Source organism: Onthophagus taurus, chromosome 5, assembly GCF_036711975.1.
Source record: "Onthophagus taurus isolate NC chromosome 5, IU_Otau_3.0, whole genome shotgun sequence".
NCBI classification, from domain to species: Eukaryota; Metazoa; Arthropoda; class Insecta; order Coleoptera; family Scarabaeidae; genus Onthophagus; species Onthophagus taurus.
In genome coordinates, this window is record NC_091970.1 from 11524452 (window position 1) to 11538642 (window position 14191).

The window sequence follows — 14191 nt, forward strand, 5'->3', positions numbered from 1 at the left end:
CCCCCCAGTCGCGAGGTTTGCCCCTCCAGTGAAAGCCATTTGCCCACAAAGTAAAAACTTTTAATTATTTTCCCAGATTTGCGGAAGGATTGACAATGGAATGAAAGAAGTTGTATTTCTATAATATCGATGGTCTCAAATCAATAACACGTAAGTCCAAAATGATAACTTTTGGGAAATCACAAAAAACATTCTTTTTGTGATTTACGCTACACGATCGATGTTTATTTTACAAATTAAGAAGAGAACATCATAAAAAATCGTATTAGATACAAAACGTTTAATTAAAAATCCTTTTCTCTTGTAAAACTCAAAAAAAATCAGACTTACGTGTTATTGAAATACAAAAAATAGACTTACGGGTTATTGAACAGCATTTTATTTCCATTAACATTCAAAAACTTGAAGTAAGTGTGTATCAAAAAAATGTAACACCGGAAATAAATTGTATACAAAATTAATTCATAAAACACAAAAAACTCATTCAAAAGTTAAATTGTCATAAAATGACCAACAATCCTCAGGTATAACCGATTTCAACTGTTGAAGGTGCTCATATATGAGCACCTTCAACAGTTGAAATAATCAAAGAATAAAAAAACCAAATATATTTGGTTTTTTTATTCTTTGATTATGAAGTTGTTCATATTCATTGTTAATGGAAGAAATAATTTTTCTTGTTCTTTGTGGTAGCTCTTCATACTCACTATCAAAATTTAATTTAAAAAAACAGTGTTTGCGAGTATTTCAAAGCTCGTTGATTTGTAACAGTTGGGTTTCCTGGTTTCCTTCCGGGTCTTATTGAAGAATAAACGAGGTTTTTTTTTGAAGTTCCTGAAAAACTTATGATTCACTAGTTTTGCTTCATATTTTTCAGTAGATGTTCTGCTTTCTTCACAAACTCTTAAGTAGTCGCTAGGCAAAAAGATTTTTCTGTTCTTTAGTTTCCTTTCAATGTTGGCATGAACGCTATCACACTCCATTTGTGTGTATCCTTTAACCAAAAACTTTTGTTCGATAGTCACATTCAGTTCTTCTGATAGACGTAAAAGGGCGTTTGACATAATATTATTCCGATTTTGATAGGTACACCCATCTGAATAAATTATGATAGGTTTACCATCATTAAGAATTCTTTTTATGTAGTCAAAGATAAATGACACAAACGTTGAAGATTGAAGGTCGGCTTGCGTCTCATCGAACCAATAACAGGTGCAGTGCCTAGTAACTATGTTATAAACTGTAAAATTATGAACACATAACTTAGTTTTGAAATAAACAGAACTGGCATTCAATGAAGGACAAACTTTTACTGCCTGCAGATCCATCGTAATCACATGATGTCTACCCAAAATACCTTGCTCTCTGTCTTTTGCTTTCTCTTCTCTCGCTCTTTCCTTCTCTTCGCAATGCTTTTCCCATTCTTCAACTGATAAATTCTTCTCCTCGTATTGGCAGCAAATGTCACACTTGTCTTTTTTTGGTTGATAGAGACTAATGTTCATTCTTTTCATCATTTTTGTTAAGGAATTTTGACTCATTGCAACTTCATTATTTTCCCTGCAGCTCTCTTTGTACAGGGTGGGCAAATTTGGGTGTTATTATAGGCTATCTCAGAAACTATAAGAGATACGAAAAAAGTAGGTGCCATGTCTCGATTTCTTTTTTCGAGACTAACCCAATCCCGCAAACACCAAACCTCTATCTTCTTTTGTTTTTAAGTTATAGCCAAAAAGTCAAATTCTCGTGATTTCAAAAAATGCTCATATTTCGTTTATTTTTGAAATTAGAGAAATGAGGTTGATACGTTCTTAAGACACTTATTTAAGTAGAATATACTGCCGTTGAAAAATTTTAAAAATATTTGATGATTTTTGAGATACAACACAAAGTTGTATTTTTTTAAATACAAACTATACTTGATTATGATGTTAATGAAAAGAGCATATTTTTAGCTTTCCAATGATGTATCGCATGTATGGTGCATTTGCGGAAAATAAGCGTTAATTTTAAATTCCAAAATAGTAAGCGCTAATGTTCAAAATTTTGATTATAGTAGGCGGGTTCGGACAGTAATTACTACCTAATTGCTGTTGGTTTTGCACGAATATGACAAAAAGTTGGTCTTGTACCATTAAGCTAAGTGTCCACTTGCGAGAAATGCTCTCGAGAGAAGTTATCGAGAGTATATTTTCTGGTACACGCATCTGAGAGTAACTATCAGAGAGTCCCCACAAACTTTCGGAGAGTAAACACGTTGAGATTTGTACTCAAATGGACACGCACAATTTATCTATCGTGAGAGTAACTGTCAAAAACCGAACACGGTTCGAATTTTGCTGCGAGTAGCTGCTAGTTTTTTCAATATAACACGTTTAAAGATAACACCTAAAAGAAAATAGTACCAAGAAGAAATATTTCAATTAATTGAAGTGTATGAAGAAAATTCAATTCTTTGGAATATCACATCTAATGAACATAGAAATCGGGAAGCAAAGGATGCAATTTTAACAAGTATTGGACAGAAATTTAAACGGGATTTGTACCATTAGTAATAGTAACTTCTGACAACATAATTTGGTGTTCTGACAGTAAAATTAAGTCTTTTGCTAAAAGTATTTTATTTTTAGTAGTAGTGTGTAGTCTTCTGTAAGAAGGATGTGCTTCATTTGCAATATCTAGTTTTTCACTAGCTATACTTAGTCTTTTGCCAGCAATATCTAGTCTTTTGCAGCAATATCTAGTCTTCTACCAACAGTATTTCGTCTTCTGGTAGTAGGGTGCAGTCTTCTGTAAGAAGAATCTACTTCATTTGCAATATCTAGTCTTTCATTACTAGTACTTAGTCTTCTGCCAGCAATATCTAGTCTCTTTCAGCAATTGAGGCGTTTAAGTTTATATTTTCTAATAATTTTCCAAAATACTGCCAAGCCACTATTAAGCTATCACGTGTACGACAATAAACTTATAGTTTGCATTTATAAGTGCCATTAAAGCAATCGAGTTCACTTTTTTGTGAATCCAGTATGCCAAATAACTAACAATTTGACAACGAATGTTGATATTTGTTGACACCCAGCTCTAATCTACGCCAAATCCATGATTTGGCACCCAACAGCTTCTTTTTATTTTTTTCAGTTTGTTTTTTTTTTTGAAATTTTATACAACGCTATTGCACTTGCAATTTTGTTTACATCCAAGTTTACAAACACCAATGAAAGAAAATAAATTTTACTTTCCATAACACGGACACATTTCACTAGTGGACACGGTCCTGAGAGAACTGTCTGAGAGAAAGCTCTCAGAAATTTTATAGAAGCTCTCGGAAAGCTAAAACAGTCTCAAGTGGACACAGAGTTGAGAGTAGATATCGAGAGTTACTCTCAGAAGTTTCTCTCAAGTGGACACCTAGCTATATGCAGGATAAAGTTGGTTTTGTACCAACGAATAAAAACTTTGAATAGTTGATTTAAATTTCTCAGTGTCTTATCCCTGACTTTGTTCACCAATAAAAATGATTTAGGCCCACTTTTACCACCTCTTGATAAATTTATCCGATAGATAAATCCAGCTGTTAACCAATGAGAGCGTTTAAAACCGCCATAACCATGGCAACTATCCTCTAGATAGTTTATCAGGAGGATGGTAAAAGTGGGCCTTAGTAGATAATGTTTGTTTATTAAAAATACAAGAAACGTATTAATAAATGAATTAAATATGAACAACAACTCCAGGAACTAAACAGTCACAGACTGTGTCATCTAAATTTACTGTAGCGCATCACGCACTCTTATTATTTTTATATAGAAACATCATGTTATATCACCATGGGTTGTTATATCAACATAATGTATTTTCCCATGGCGATTTTGTTATAGTCATAAAATAATAAATAAACTGGTAGACACACACATAAAACAGTCTACCAAATACTCCGTTTTAATTTTTAATATTTTATTATATGATTAATTAATATAGAGTTACAAATAAATATACTCTATAATTGGTGACCCCGACTATTTTCAAAAAAGAAAATATATAATAATAACCATATAATAAATCTATAATAAACACCAATCGAAGAAGAATTAGAAGAAGACGAAATATACACATGGAATAAAAACGACAAGAAGAAATTTACCAGAAATACGGAATAAAGAAATCTACTACAAGAAGAAATCTGCGTTTCATAAAAGAAAAATCTACCTAAGAAAAATAAGAGAAGAAGAAACCTACTATTACAACTAATCATCATAATAACTGATTTTTGGGTGAGTGACAATTGTTTCTATTCCTCATAAGTCAGACATTATATTCTTCAAATTTTCAATCATTGATTCTTCGATACTAAACAAGGTTTCATTCAAAATGCCCGATAATAACGTTGGTGATACACAAATTTTTTCCGAAAATTTTTCTGCAGTGCGACTTCCACCTTTTTGGGTATCAAAACCTGAAATCTGGTTTACTCAGGTGGAAGCAAAATTTTCAATTTGTAATGTGCAGAATGACAAAGCTAAATACAATCTGGTGATTTCTAATTTACCGTTAGAAATCATTTCATCAGTTATTGATGTGATTAATAACCCACCAGACACAAACTTATATCCTTTTCTTAAAAAAACTTTAATTGATAGACTATCACAAAGTGAGGAGAAACGTCTGGATGATCTCCTGTCGGCTTCAGAGATGGGAAATCAAAAACCATCTGAATTCTTCCGAGGTATGATGGTTACTGCAAGTGGTTCTCAAGTTGTAAGTCAAGACTTACTTTTAAAACTTTGGAAGAGGAGGCTTCCACACACAATTTCAGTTGCCTTACTGGCCTCTGGAAAAAGTGATCCACTTGAATTACTAACGATGGCAGATAAAATTTGGGATTCTTTAAATTCCGGTCCTTATTCATCATTAAAAGTTTCAGAAATTACGCCTGCCCAAAATTCACATTCGACGCATGATTTTCCTTTATTAAAAGCCATCAGTGATTTAACTTCAACTTGTCAAACTTTGTTGCAAACTGTAACACAACAACACACATCTATTACATCTATTCAAAATAAAATAAATAACTTACAACAGAGTGTTGAAGATATAAATTCTTTACAACGTCAGTGTTGTTCACATTGTTGTTACAATGACAATTCTTCATTTCGTTCGCGCAATCGTACTCCTTCTCGAGAACGTTCAAACATTTGCAAATTTCATAGCAGATATGGTACCAAAGCTTATAGTTGTGAAGGTACTTGGTGTAAATTCCATAATTTAATAAAAAATAAACCAACTACATCCTATTCAAATTCAAAAAACTAATTAAAGTTTCGATAGAAAAATCCTCACCTTCTTCAAAATCAATTAACCAAATATCTTCCAGACTTTTTGTATATGATAATAAAAATAACCTGCGATTTTTGATTGACACCGGAGCTGACATTTCTGTCATTCCAAATAAATTTTATCCCTTAAATCAAAAAGACTCACAGTCCATACTTACTGCGGCTAACGGTTCTGTAATCGATACTTATGGTAAAAAAATTACTAACCGTCTCTTTAAATTTACGAAGAAATTTTCCTTTCGTTTTCACTATTGCGAATGTTACAAAACCAATTATTGGAGCTGATTTCCTCAATAAATTCGCCATTTTAGTTGATATAAAAAATCGACAATTGATAGACTCAAAGACCACTTTATCTACTTATGGCACGTTAGCCAACTCAGAAATTTCTTCCCCTAAATTATTTTCTATCGAAACTGAATTTACAAATCTTTTAAAATCCTTTCCAAATTTAACCACTATTCCAGATTTTAATTTACCTGTTAAACATAATGTTAAACATTATATTATAACCGATTCACATCTTCCATTTTGTAGGCCGAGACGACTTGACAAAACTAAATTTGCAATCGCCAAAAGAGAATTCAATGATATGGTAGAACTCGGTATTTGTAGATCATCTTCTTCTTCTGTTGCTTCACCCTTACACATGGTACCTAAAAAAGATTGTCAAGACTGGCGTCCTTGTGGCGACTATCGTCAGTTAAATTTAGTAACGGTACCAGACAGATACCCATTACCTCATTTGCAAGATTTTAATTTGAACCTTCATGGTTGCACAATTTTTTCAAAAATCGATCTTGTACGAGCGTATCACCAGATACCAGTAGCAGAAGAAGATATCTACAAAACCGCTATCACTACCCCTTTCGGTCTCTATGAGTTCTCTAGAATGCCATTTGGGTTAAAAAACGCAGCCCAAACGTTTCAACGATTTATAAATGAAGTAACTTCCGGTTTAAGTTTCATTTTTGTCTACCTGGATGATATCCTTATTGCTAGTAAAGACAAAAATGAACATTTAATTCACCTTCGACAACCTTTTGAAAGATTAGACAGTTTTGGAATCAACATTAAACCGTCTAAATGTGTTTTTGGAGTAAGTTCAATAGATTTTTTAAGCCATCATATATCTTTCAAAGGGTCTCGTCCAACTCAATCAAAAATTGAAGCAATAAATAATTTTCCTCAACCTCAAAATCTGAAAGAACTCCAAAGATTTCTTGGAATGATCAATTTCTATCACAGATTTGTACCCAATTTTTCTGAAATTCTTGGACCCTTGCATTCTCTTTCGACCACACTTTGCAAAAATAATCAGAAGCAAATTACTGCGTGGACAGACGAGCACACCAACTCTTTTTCACGTGCTAAAGATCTATTATCTCAGTCCGTATATATCGCGCATCCAAATCCTTCAGCCAATTTGACATTAACAACAGATGCCTCTAATACAGGTATGGGTGCAGTTCTGTCTCAGGCTATTAATAATACGACCCAACCCGTTGCTTTCTTTTCAAAAAAGTTATCACCTCGTCAAATAAATTACTCAACTTTTGATAGGGAACTTTTAGCTATTTATTCATCTATTAAATATTTCAAACATTTTTTATACGGCAACCAATTTACAATTTACACTGATCACAAACCGTTAGTTAATTCCATTCATTCCAAATCAGATAAAACACCAAGACAAACACGTTATCTTCATTATATATCTCAATTCACTTCAGACATCAGGTATATTAAAGGCGATTCTAACATTATTGCAGACACAATGTCACGCATTAATATAGAATCCCTCAATTTTTCTTATCCTGATTTAAAAGAGATTAAACATGCTCAATCTACAGATCTTCAGTTACAACATCTCTTACAAGCCCAATCGCGAGGTAATACTAATTTTACACTCGTTGAAGAAAAATCAGTTTTTCCTGATATAACTCTTTGGTGTGATGTCTCAACATCCATTCCTAAAATTTATATTCCCGAAAAATTTCGCAAACAAATTTTCCAAAAATTTCACAATGTTTCACATCTTGGTATACGTGCAACTCGTCATTTATTAAAGATGCGTTTCTTTTGGCCCCACATGAGTAAAGACATTTATCTTTGGACTAGATCATGTATACCATGTCAAAAAACTAAAATTAATAAATATACAAAATCTCCTATAGAGCATATAAATGTTCCACAAGGAAGATTTCAACATATACATATAGATCTTGTTGGACCTCTTACTCCTTCTTCTGGTTATTCATATATTTTAACTGTTATTGAACGTTTTACTCGATGGCCAGAAGCTTTTCCGGTTATAGACACTTCAGCAAGCACCATAGCAAATACACTTTTTCAGAATTACTTTTCACGATTTGGTATTCCGCACACAATTACTCATGACAAAGGGCGACAATTTGAATGTCAACTTTTTTCAAAATTTGCCATGTTAATTGGTGCTACACAAATTAGTACTTCTGCTTATCATCCGCAAAGCAATGGAATTTTGGAGAGATTTCATCGTACACTCAAAAATTCCATTGTTGCACGTGGTAGTAGCAACAGGTGGTTTCACGATCTTCCAATAATTTTATTAGGACTCAGATCTTTAAAAGTAGATCTGGGATGTTCTTCTGCTGAACTTGTGTTTGGACAACCGCTTCGTCTTCCAGGCGAATTCTTTCTTAAGTCAAACTCTTCGATAGACACAGATCAACTTCTTATTAGCCTGCGTGAATCTTTTGCAAACTTGAGACCAACTCAGACTAACTTTCATTCAAAATTAAAACCTTTCATACACAAAGAATTGTTTAAATCAAATTTTGTTTTTGTTAAAATTCAAGGAATAAAAAATTCTTTATCGTCCAGATTTGAAGGTCCTTTCAAAGTTATTAAGAGAATGGATAAATACTTTGTTATTCTAAAGAATAATCGCCACACTTCAATACATATTGATCATTTACAACCAGCATTCTTGTTGAATGAAACCTTGCATGATATTAATACTGTTAAAGAAAATCCTAAAAAAGTAAAATTTTCCTTTTTATAATTTAAACAAATACTTATTATTTCAATCTATATAATGTCTTTCTTGTGCAGACTAAAGACAATTGTTACCACCCCCTATGGATTTCCTTTCCTTCTTCGTTCTTTTTATTTCTATGTTTGAAACATCGTCATTAATTTAAATTTTTAATTTTTATTGAAGGGGGGAATAATTGTAGCGCATCACGCACTCTTATTATTTTTATATAGAAACATCATGTTATATCACCATGGGTTGTTATATCAACATAATGTATTTTCCCATGGCGATTTTGTTATAGTCATAAAATAATAAATAAACTGGTAGACACACACATAAAACAGTCTATAGTAGACGCCACGAGAGCTGGCAGTAAATCATCGTTTTCCGCTCTTACAAATGCCATACGTAGTTCACAAACCGCTAGCGAGTAATGTGTGTTAGAAAGAGATAGCATTAGTTTAATATGTCTGCTGTACAATTCAAATGGTCGCGTCGAAAAAGTACGTCTGTTCTTCTAAGGGATGTAACTCTATAACTATAACCTCAAATCGAAACGTCTTGTGAATTTGTTGACGTTTTCACAAGCCGAAAACGAAATAAATTAATAATTAATGAATAAATTATGAACTGTTTAAATAAAACTTACTTAACCCTATGTGTCCCAAGAAGTCAAACATTTTGAAACTTTGTGACAGAATTAAAACGCTATCAAAATGCACTCAGTAAAGGGCTTTGGAATAAAATTTTACCAAAATATGCAATCCCCCTATTTTCGCATAGTCTAAGTGTCAAAAAAGATGCTAATTCAAAAATTCCTGGAAAGCGTGTTTATTGAAATTAAGAAATAAAACTTATTTTAAATTGAAGCTTAAAGCTTTCTGTTTAAATCGATGTATAACAATCGATGGGTTAAATTAGAAAAATATTGAGAAAAAGAGTATTGAGTTAAAACTAACATTTTCGTATAACCTAAAAGTGTCAAAAAAGATGCTAATTTAAAAATTCCTGGAAGCCGTATTTATTGAAATTAAGGAATGAGACTTGTTCTAAATTAAAGCTCAAAGCTTTCTCTTTAAAATGATGTATAATAATTGTTGGGTTGGATTGGAAAAATATTGACAGAAAACATGTTGAAACAAAACTTACATTTTCGAATAACCTAAAAGTGTCAAAAAAGATGCTAATTTAAAAATTCCTGGAAGCCGTATTTATTGATATTAAGGACTGAGACTTATTCTATATTAAAGCTCAAAGGTTTCTCTTTAAAATGATGTATAATAATTGTTGGGTTGGATTGGAAAAATATTTAAAAAAAACATGTTGAAACAAAACTAACATTTTCGTATAATCTAAAAGTGTCAAAAAAGATGCTAATTTAAAAATTCCTGGAAGCCGTATTTATTGATATTAAGGAATGAGACTTATTCTATATTAAAGCTCAAAGCTTTCTCTTTAAAATGATGTATAATAATTGTTGGGTTGGATTGGAAAAATATAGAGAAAAAAAAATGTTGAAACAAAACTTACATTTTCGAATAACCTAAAAGTGCCAAAAAAGATGCTAATTTAAAAATTCCTGGAAGCCGTATTTATTGAAATTAAGGAACGAAACTTATTTTAAATTAAAGCTCAAAGCTTTCTCTTTAAAATGATGTATAATAATTGTTGGGTTGGATTGGAAAAATATTAAGAAAAAAAAATGTTGAAATAACACTTACATTTAAAAGAGTCAAAAAAGATGCTAATTTAAAAATTCTTGGAAGCCATGTTTATTGAAATTAAGAAATAAGACTTATTTTAAATTAAAGCTCAATGTTTTCTTTTTAAAATGATCTGTAATAATACACCTAATAACCATTTATCAAAGAAATACCTTTTTGAACAACCAAATTCAACAGCACCACTTTTCACTAAACTTCTAACCTCACATCTGGATGAATAAGTTTAAAGTGTACCTAAAAATCCTACAGTGCGGATTGCGACGTTTTTTATACAGATTCTTTCTTGTATACACTTGTATAGTAGAAAGTACCGACAGCTCTAAATGCGCCAAATAGATAACTACAGTTTAAAGCCTTGCGACCTGTAAATAACCTTTTAAAATATTTGATAAATAATTACATATATTTTATTATAAATTAATATTAACGATTTTTCGCTGCTTAACCTTTCCTAAATTTGACAATGTTTGACATATAACCTCCATTACTAACCTAACATACATTTAAATGTATGTGGTGAAGTAATCTAAGTCGTACGTCCATATCTTGATTCATACCATTTTTAAGCGATCTGTCACTGCCAGCTCTCGTGGTTTCTACTATACCAAATACTCCATTTTAATTTTTAATATTTTATTATATGATTAATTAATATAGAGTTACAAATAAATATACTCTATATTTACTAACTAAACTTACTGGTTGTAAGGTTAGAACAGTTGGGTATCAATGAATGTAATCTTCGGTAGTATAGAGGAGGATTAGGGATCATAAACTGAGCAGCGGACTTTCCATTGAAACGATGTTTATATGGGATATGGAGCCTTATCTATCATTTTCAAAGAATCATTTTTTAATTTTATCGCTTTATGTATTTAAAAATAACGAGGAATTTTTAAGCGGGAAACTCGTTTCGAAAAATTAATGAATGAAAATCAATACATCATTGGAAAGCTAAAAATATGCTCTTTTCAGTAACACCATAATCTACTATAGTTTGTATTTAAAAAAATACAACTTTGTGTTGTATCTCAAAAATCATCAAATATTTTTAAAATTTTTCTACTGCAGTATATTCTACTTAAAAAAGTGTCTTAAGAACGTATCAACCTCATTCCTCTAATTTCAAAAATAAACGAAATATGAGCATTTTTTGAAATCACGAATATTTAACTTTTTGCTATAACTAAAAAACAAAAGAAGATAGAGGTTTGGTGTTTGCGGGATTGGGTTAGTCTCGAAAAAAGAGACCGGGACATGGCACCTACTTTTTTCGTATCTCTTATAGTTTCTGAGATAGCCTATAATAACACCCAAATTTGCCCACCCTGTACACTGTATATAAGTCAACAATACTAAAAAACGACTGCTGCAAATATAACTTATTCGTGTCTTTTCGACGGCAACTTGTTAAGGTTTTCTTGCAGCTCAATCTTTGTAAAACTCCCGTTGTTGCAGAAATAAGTTTTCTTAATTTATAAGACATTTTTACTCCTATATCGGAAATGTCTAGGTCGCCGATTTGTTCTATTTGAGGGCAATCACAAACGTTGGATGAGAACTCACTTACAGCATCTTTTCCTTCTCTGCTGAAAATGTTCTCAACCAATGTTTTGCCGCCATCAATCATCTCCTTAGCGGTCTTGGCGTTTAAGAACAAAGTGAACGCTTTCATAACGCTGCTTTTTTCAATATTTAAACGTTCCTCCAAAAAATTTATGAAGGACAAAACCACTTCTTTCCTGACTGCCGACCATTCTCGGACGCCAGTGGTAACGAACATGTTACCAATTTTTCGCCTCTTCCTTGCCAAGTTTTGCTCACCCTCACCCGACGCTTCATCATTCACCAGCTTTTCTTCGTAGCCCCATGAAACGGGTTGTCTACCATCAACAGTAATTTTCGCGTTGTTTCTTACAGTTATTACGTCAGGCAAGATTAAATCTCCCTTCTGGAGATGTTTCTGCAAGGTTTGTAAAATGGGAGTAATGTCTGCCATCAAACACGTTTGCTTCCGTTGGAGAGAATTCTCACTATCCCATGTCTTGAGCATTCTTGCTGCAGTAGCTTTTTCACGACGCATGGAAGGTTCCGGGTCGGCTCTCAATTCTTGCCAAAACTGGGAATGACAGATATTCGGGAAACATTTGTTACATTTTCTTCAGTTTTGTGGGAGAGGTTCGAAAATACCTCGAAGTTCCTGTTATATTACTCATCCACATTTTTAGTTCAGGAACGAATTCTAAGGCCGATTCCATTGCTAGGTCAGATCGATAACAGTAACACCATACAGTTAGTAGTTTATGTCCTAGATAAGCAATTTCCAAAGGCCACTTTCTCTTCCAGTATTGGCAGCTTCTCCATCAGTTGTGACGCCAACTAATAATTAAAAGATTTTTCACAAGTGTTGACCGTCGCCTCGAGCATTCCTTTGGCTCCTTTCGATTCTGGCTGACTAATTCCTCTGAAACGACTGCGGAGTACTGTAGGTTGATCCTTGGTAACATACTTAGCAACAACGTACTTCATGTCTTGATTACCACGATCTACACTTCCAGCCGATTTAAACTCGTCACGAAGTTTCTTCTTCTCTGTATCTCCAATAACGTGAAGCAGTTCAGCATAAACGACGTCATCCCTGTAATGAAGTTCAGAGCCACGGGGCTGAAACTCATCCAGCTGAATTTCCCAGTCATTCGAATCATTCAGCTGGGATTGTATTGATTTAGCACGCATTGCTTCCAATGAACGAGCTGGCCAAGTACGAGTAGTGGGCGTTTCAAGCAAAGAATCGTTGTAAACGTCAATGCATAAGCCAATTAAGTCGTGGACAACCATTGCTCTATGCTTTTTTAAAGTTTTAACCCAAGGGAGTTTGTCGGATTGCTGCTTCCATAATTTCGCCGCTTTCTTTGCATTCATGGCAGCGGCGTGGACGTTGGAATCAATATGATCAATAATCTGCTGTAGCCTTTGCACACCATCTGCTCGAACTCCTGAGGCAATCGGAACAGTCCCATTTCTGGCTACTCTGGAAGCTTCATCTTTATGTTCGTGACAGATTGTGCACGAAACATGTGTACTGTTTCTATTTTTATCTTATGAAATATTTTTTTTAAATAAGGGTAGGTCTTTAGCAGCCATCCCAAATCCAACTTCCTTCCATGATATTGGCTTGTGCCAACGTCAGCACGATCTGTATTAGCTGTAATGGAAGATGTTGTAGTTAGTACATTTGTCATGCATTTATGTGGGCGATTTGCATAGCATAAACATTTAGAAAAGCCGTTCCCGTTCGTAGTTCCAAATTGGTCAAATTTTATTGGCAATTGGCAACGAGTGACAAGCAGGAACGGCGACGGAATTTTTTATAAATCGACCTTTAAAATAGACCCGAAAATTACTTACCACAACTTTCTTCATTAGGGACACAGGTGGAAGGCCTAATTTCTGGTTCAAAAGGAACACTAACTGCACTTTGTACATCTGCAACTTTCTTCGAAAAGAACTTTCGTATATCCACGTTGTTATTTCTTATAAATAAACCTCAAAAATTGTAGTAAATCGAGGTCATTATCATGTTGGCAGCTCTTCTGGACAGTGGTCTATATAAGATGTTTGGGGATTCCCGCAGTTTTATATAAATTCTTAAATTTTATCGTTTGTGCCGTATTTTCTAATTCGGGTGAGTAAAATAATAATAATAATAATAGATATGATATTAAAAAGCCTAATATTTTAAAAAATATCTCAAATTTCTTAATTTTAGCTTCTAAAGTACTCTCGGTTGAGCTATCGAAACGTAGAGTTTTGACAGTCCAAAAAAGGGCGGGCACCTAAAAATTTTTCGCCCGCGGCGCATTTCAGTGTCCCTCCAGTGGAAATTCCTTAAAAAATGCCTTGGCATGATGGATTAGATTTATTGCATTTTGCTTTCTCTTAACTAAAAAGTTTTTTACTTCCCTTTCCTCTTGGTTACGCAAAGGACTCGAGGAAAGGGCTGTTTCAAAATGACTTTCCAAGTCATAAAACCATTCAGCTACTTAGTTTAACCTGACAAATGGTGGCTCTTACCATGTATGATGAGAAAATTACTTTAGAGAATTTTTTTG

The 14191-nt window shown here is 33.2% G+C and overlaps 1 protein-coding gene across 1 annotated transcript; it reads left to right on the forward strand.

Annotated features, from left to right (window-relative positions):
- Positions 1–4368: 4368 nt before the first annotated feature.
- Positions 4369–5310, forward strand: LOC111421021 (uncharacterized). Its single transcript, XM_023054130.2, has one exon. It carries the CDS (start codon positions 4369–4371, stop codon positions 5308–5310), a length of 942 nt encoding a protein of 313 aa, XP_022909898.2.
- Positions 5311–14191: the final 8881 nt, after the last annotated feature.

Excerpts from the sequence above, each read along its gene's own strand:
- LOC111421021 (XM_023054130.2), top strand. The coding sequence starts at position 4,369 with ATGCCCGATAATAACGTTGGTGATACACAAATTTTTTCCGAAAATTTT.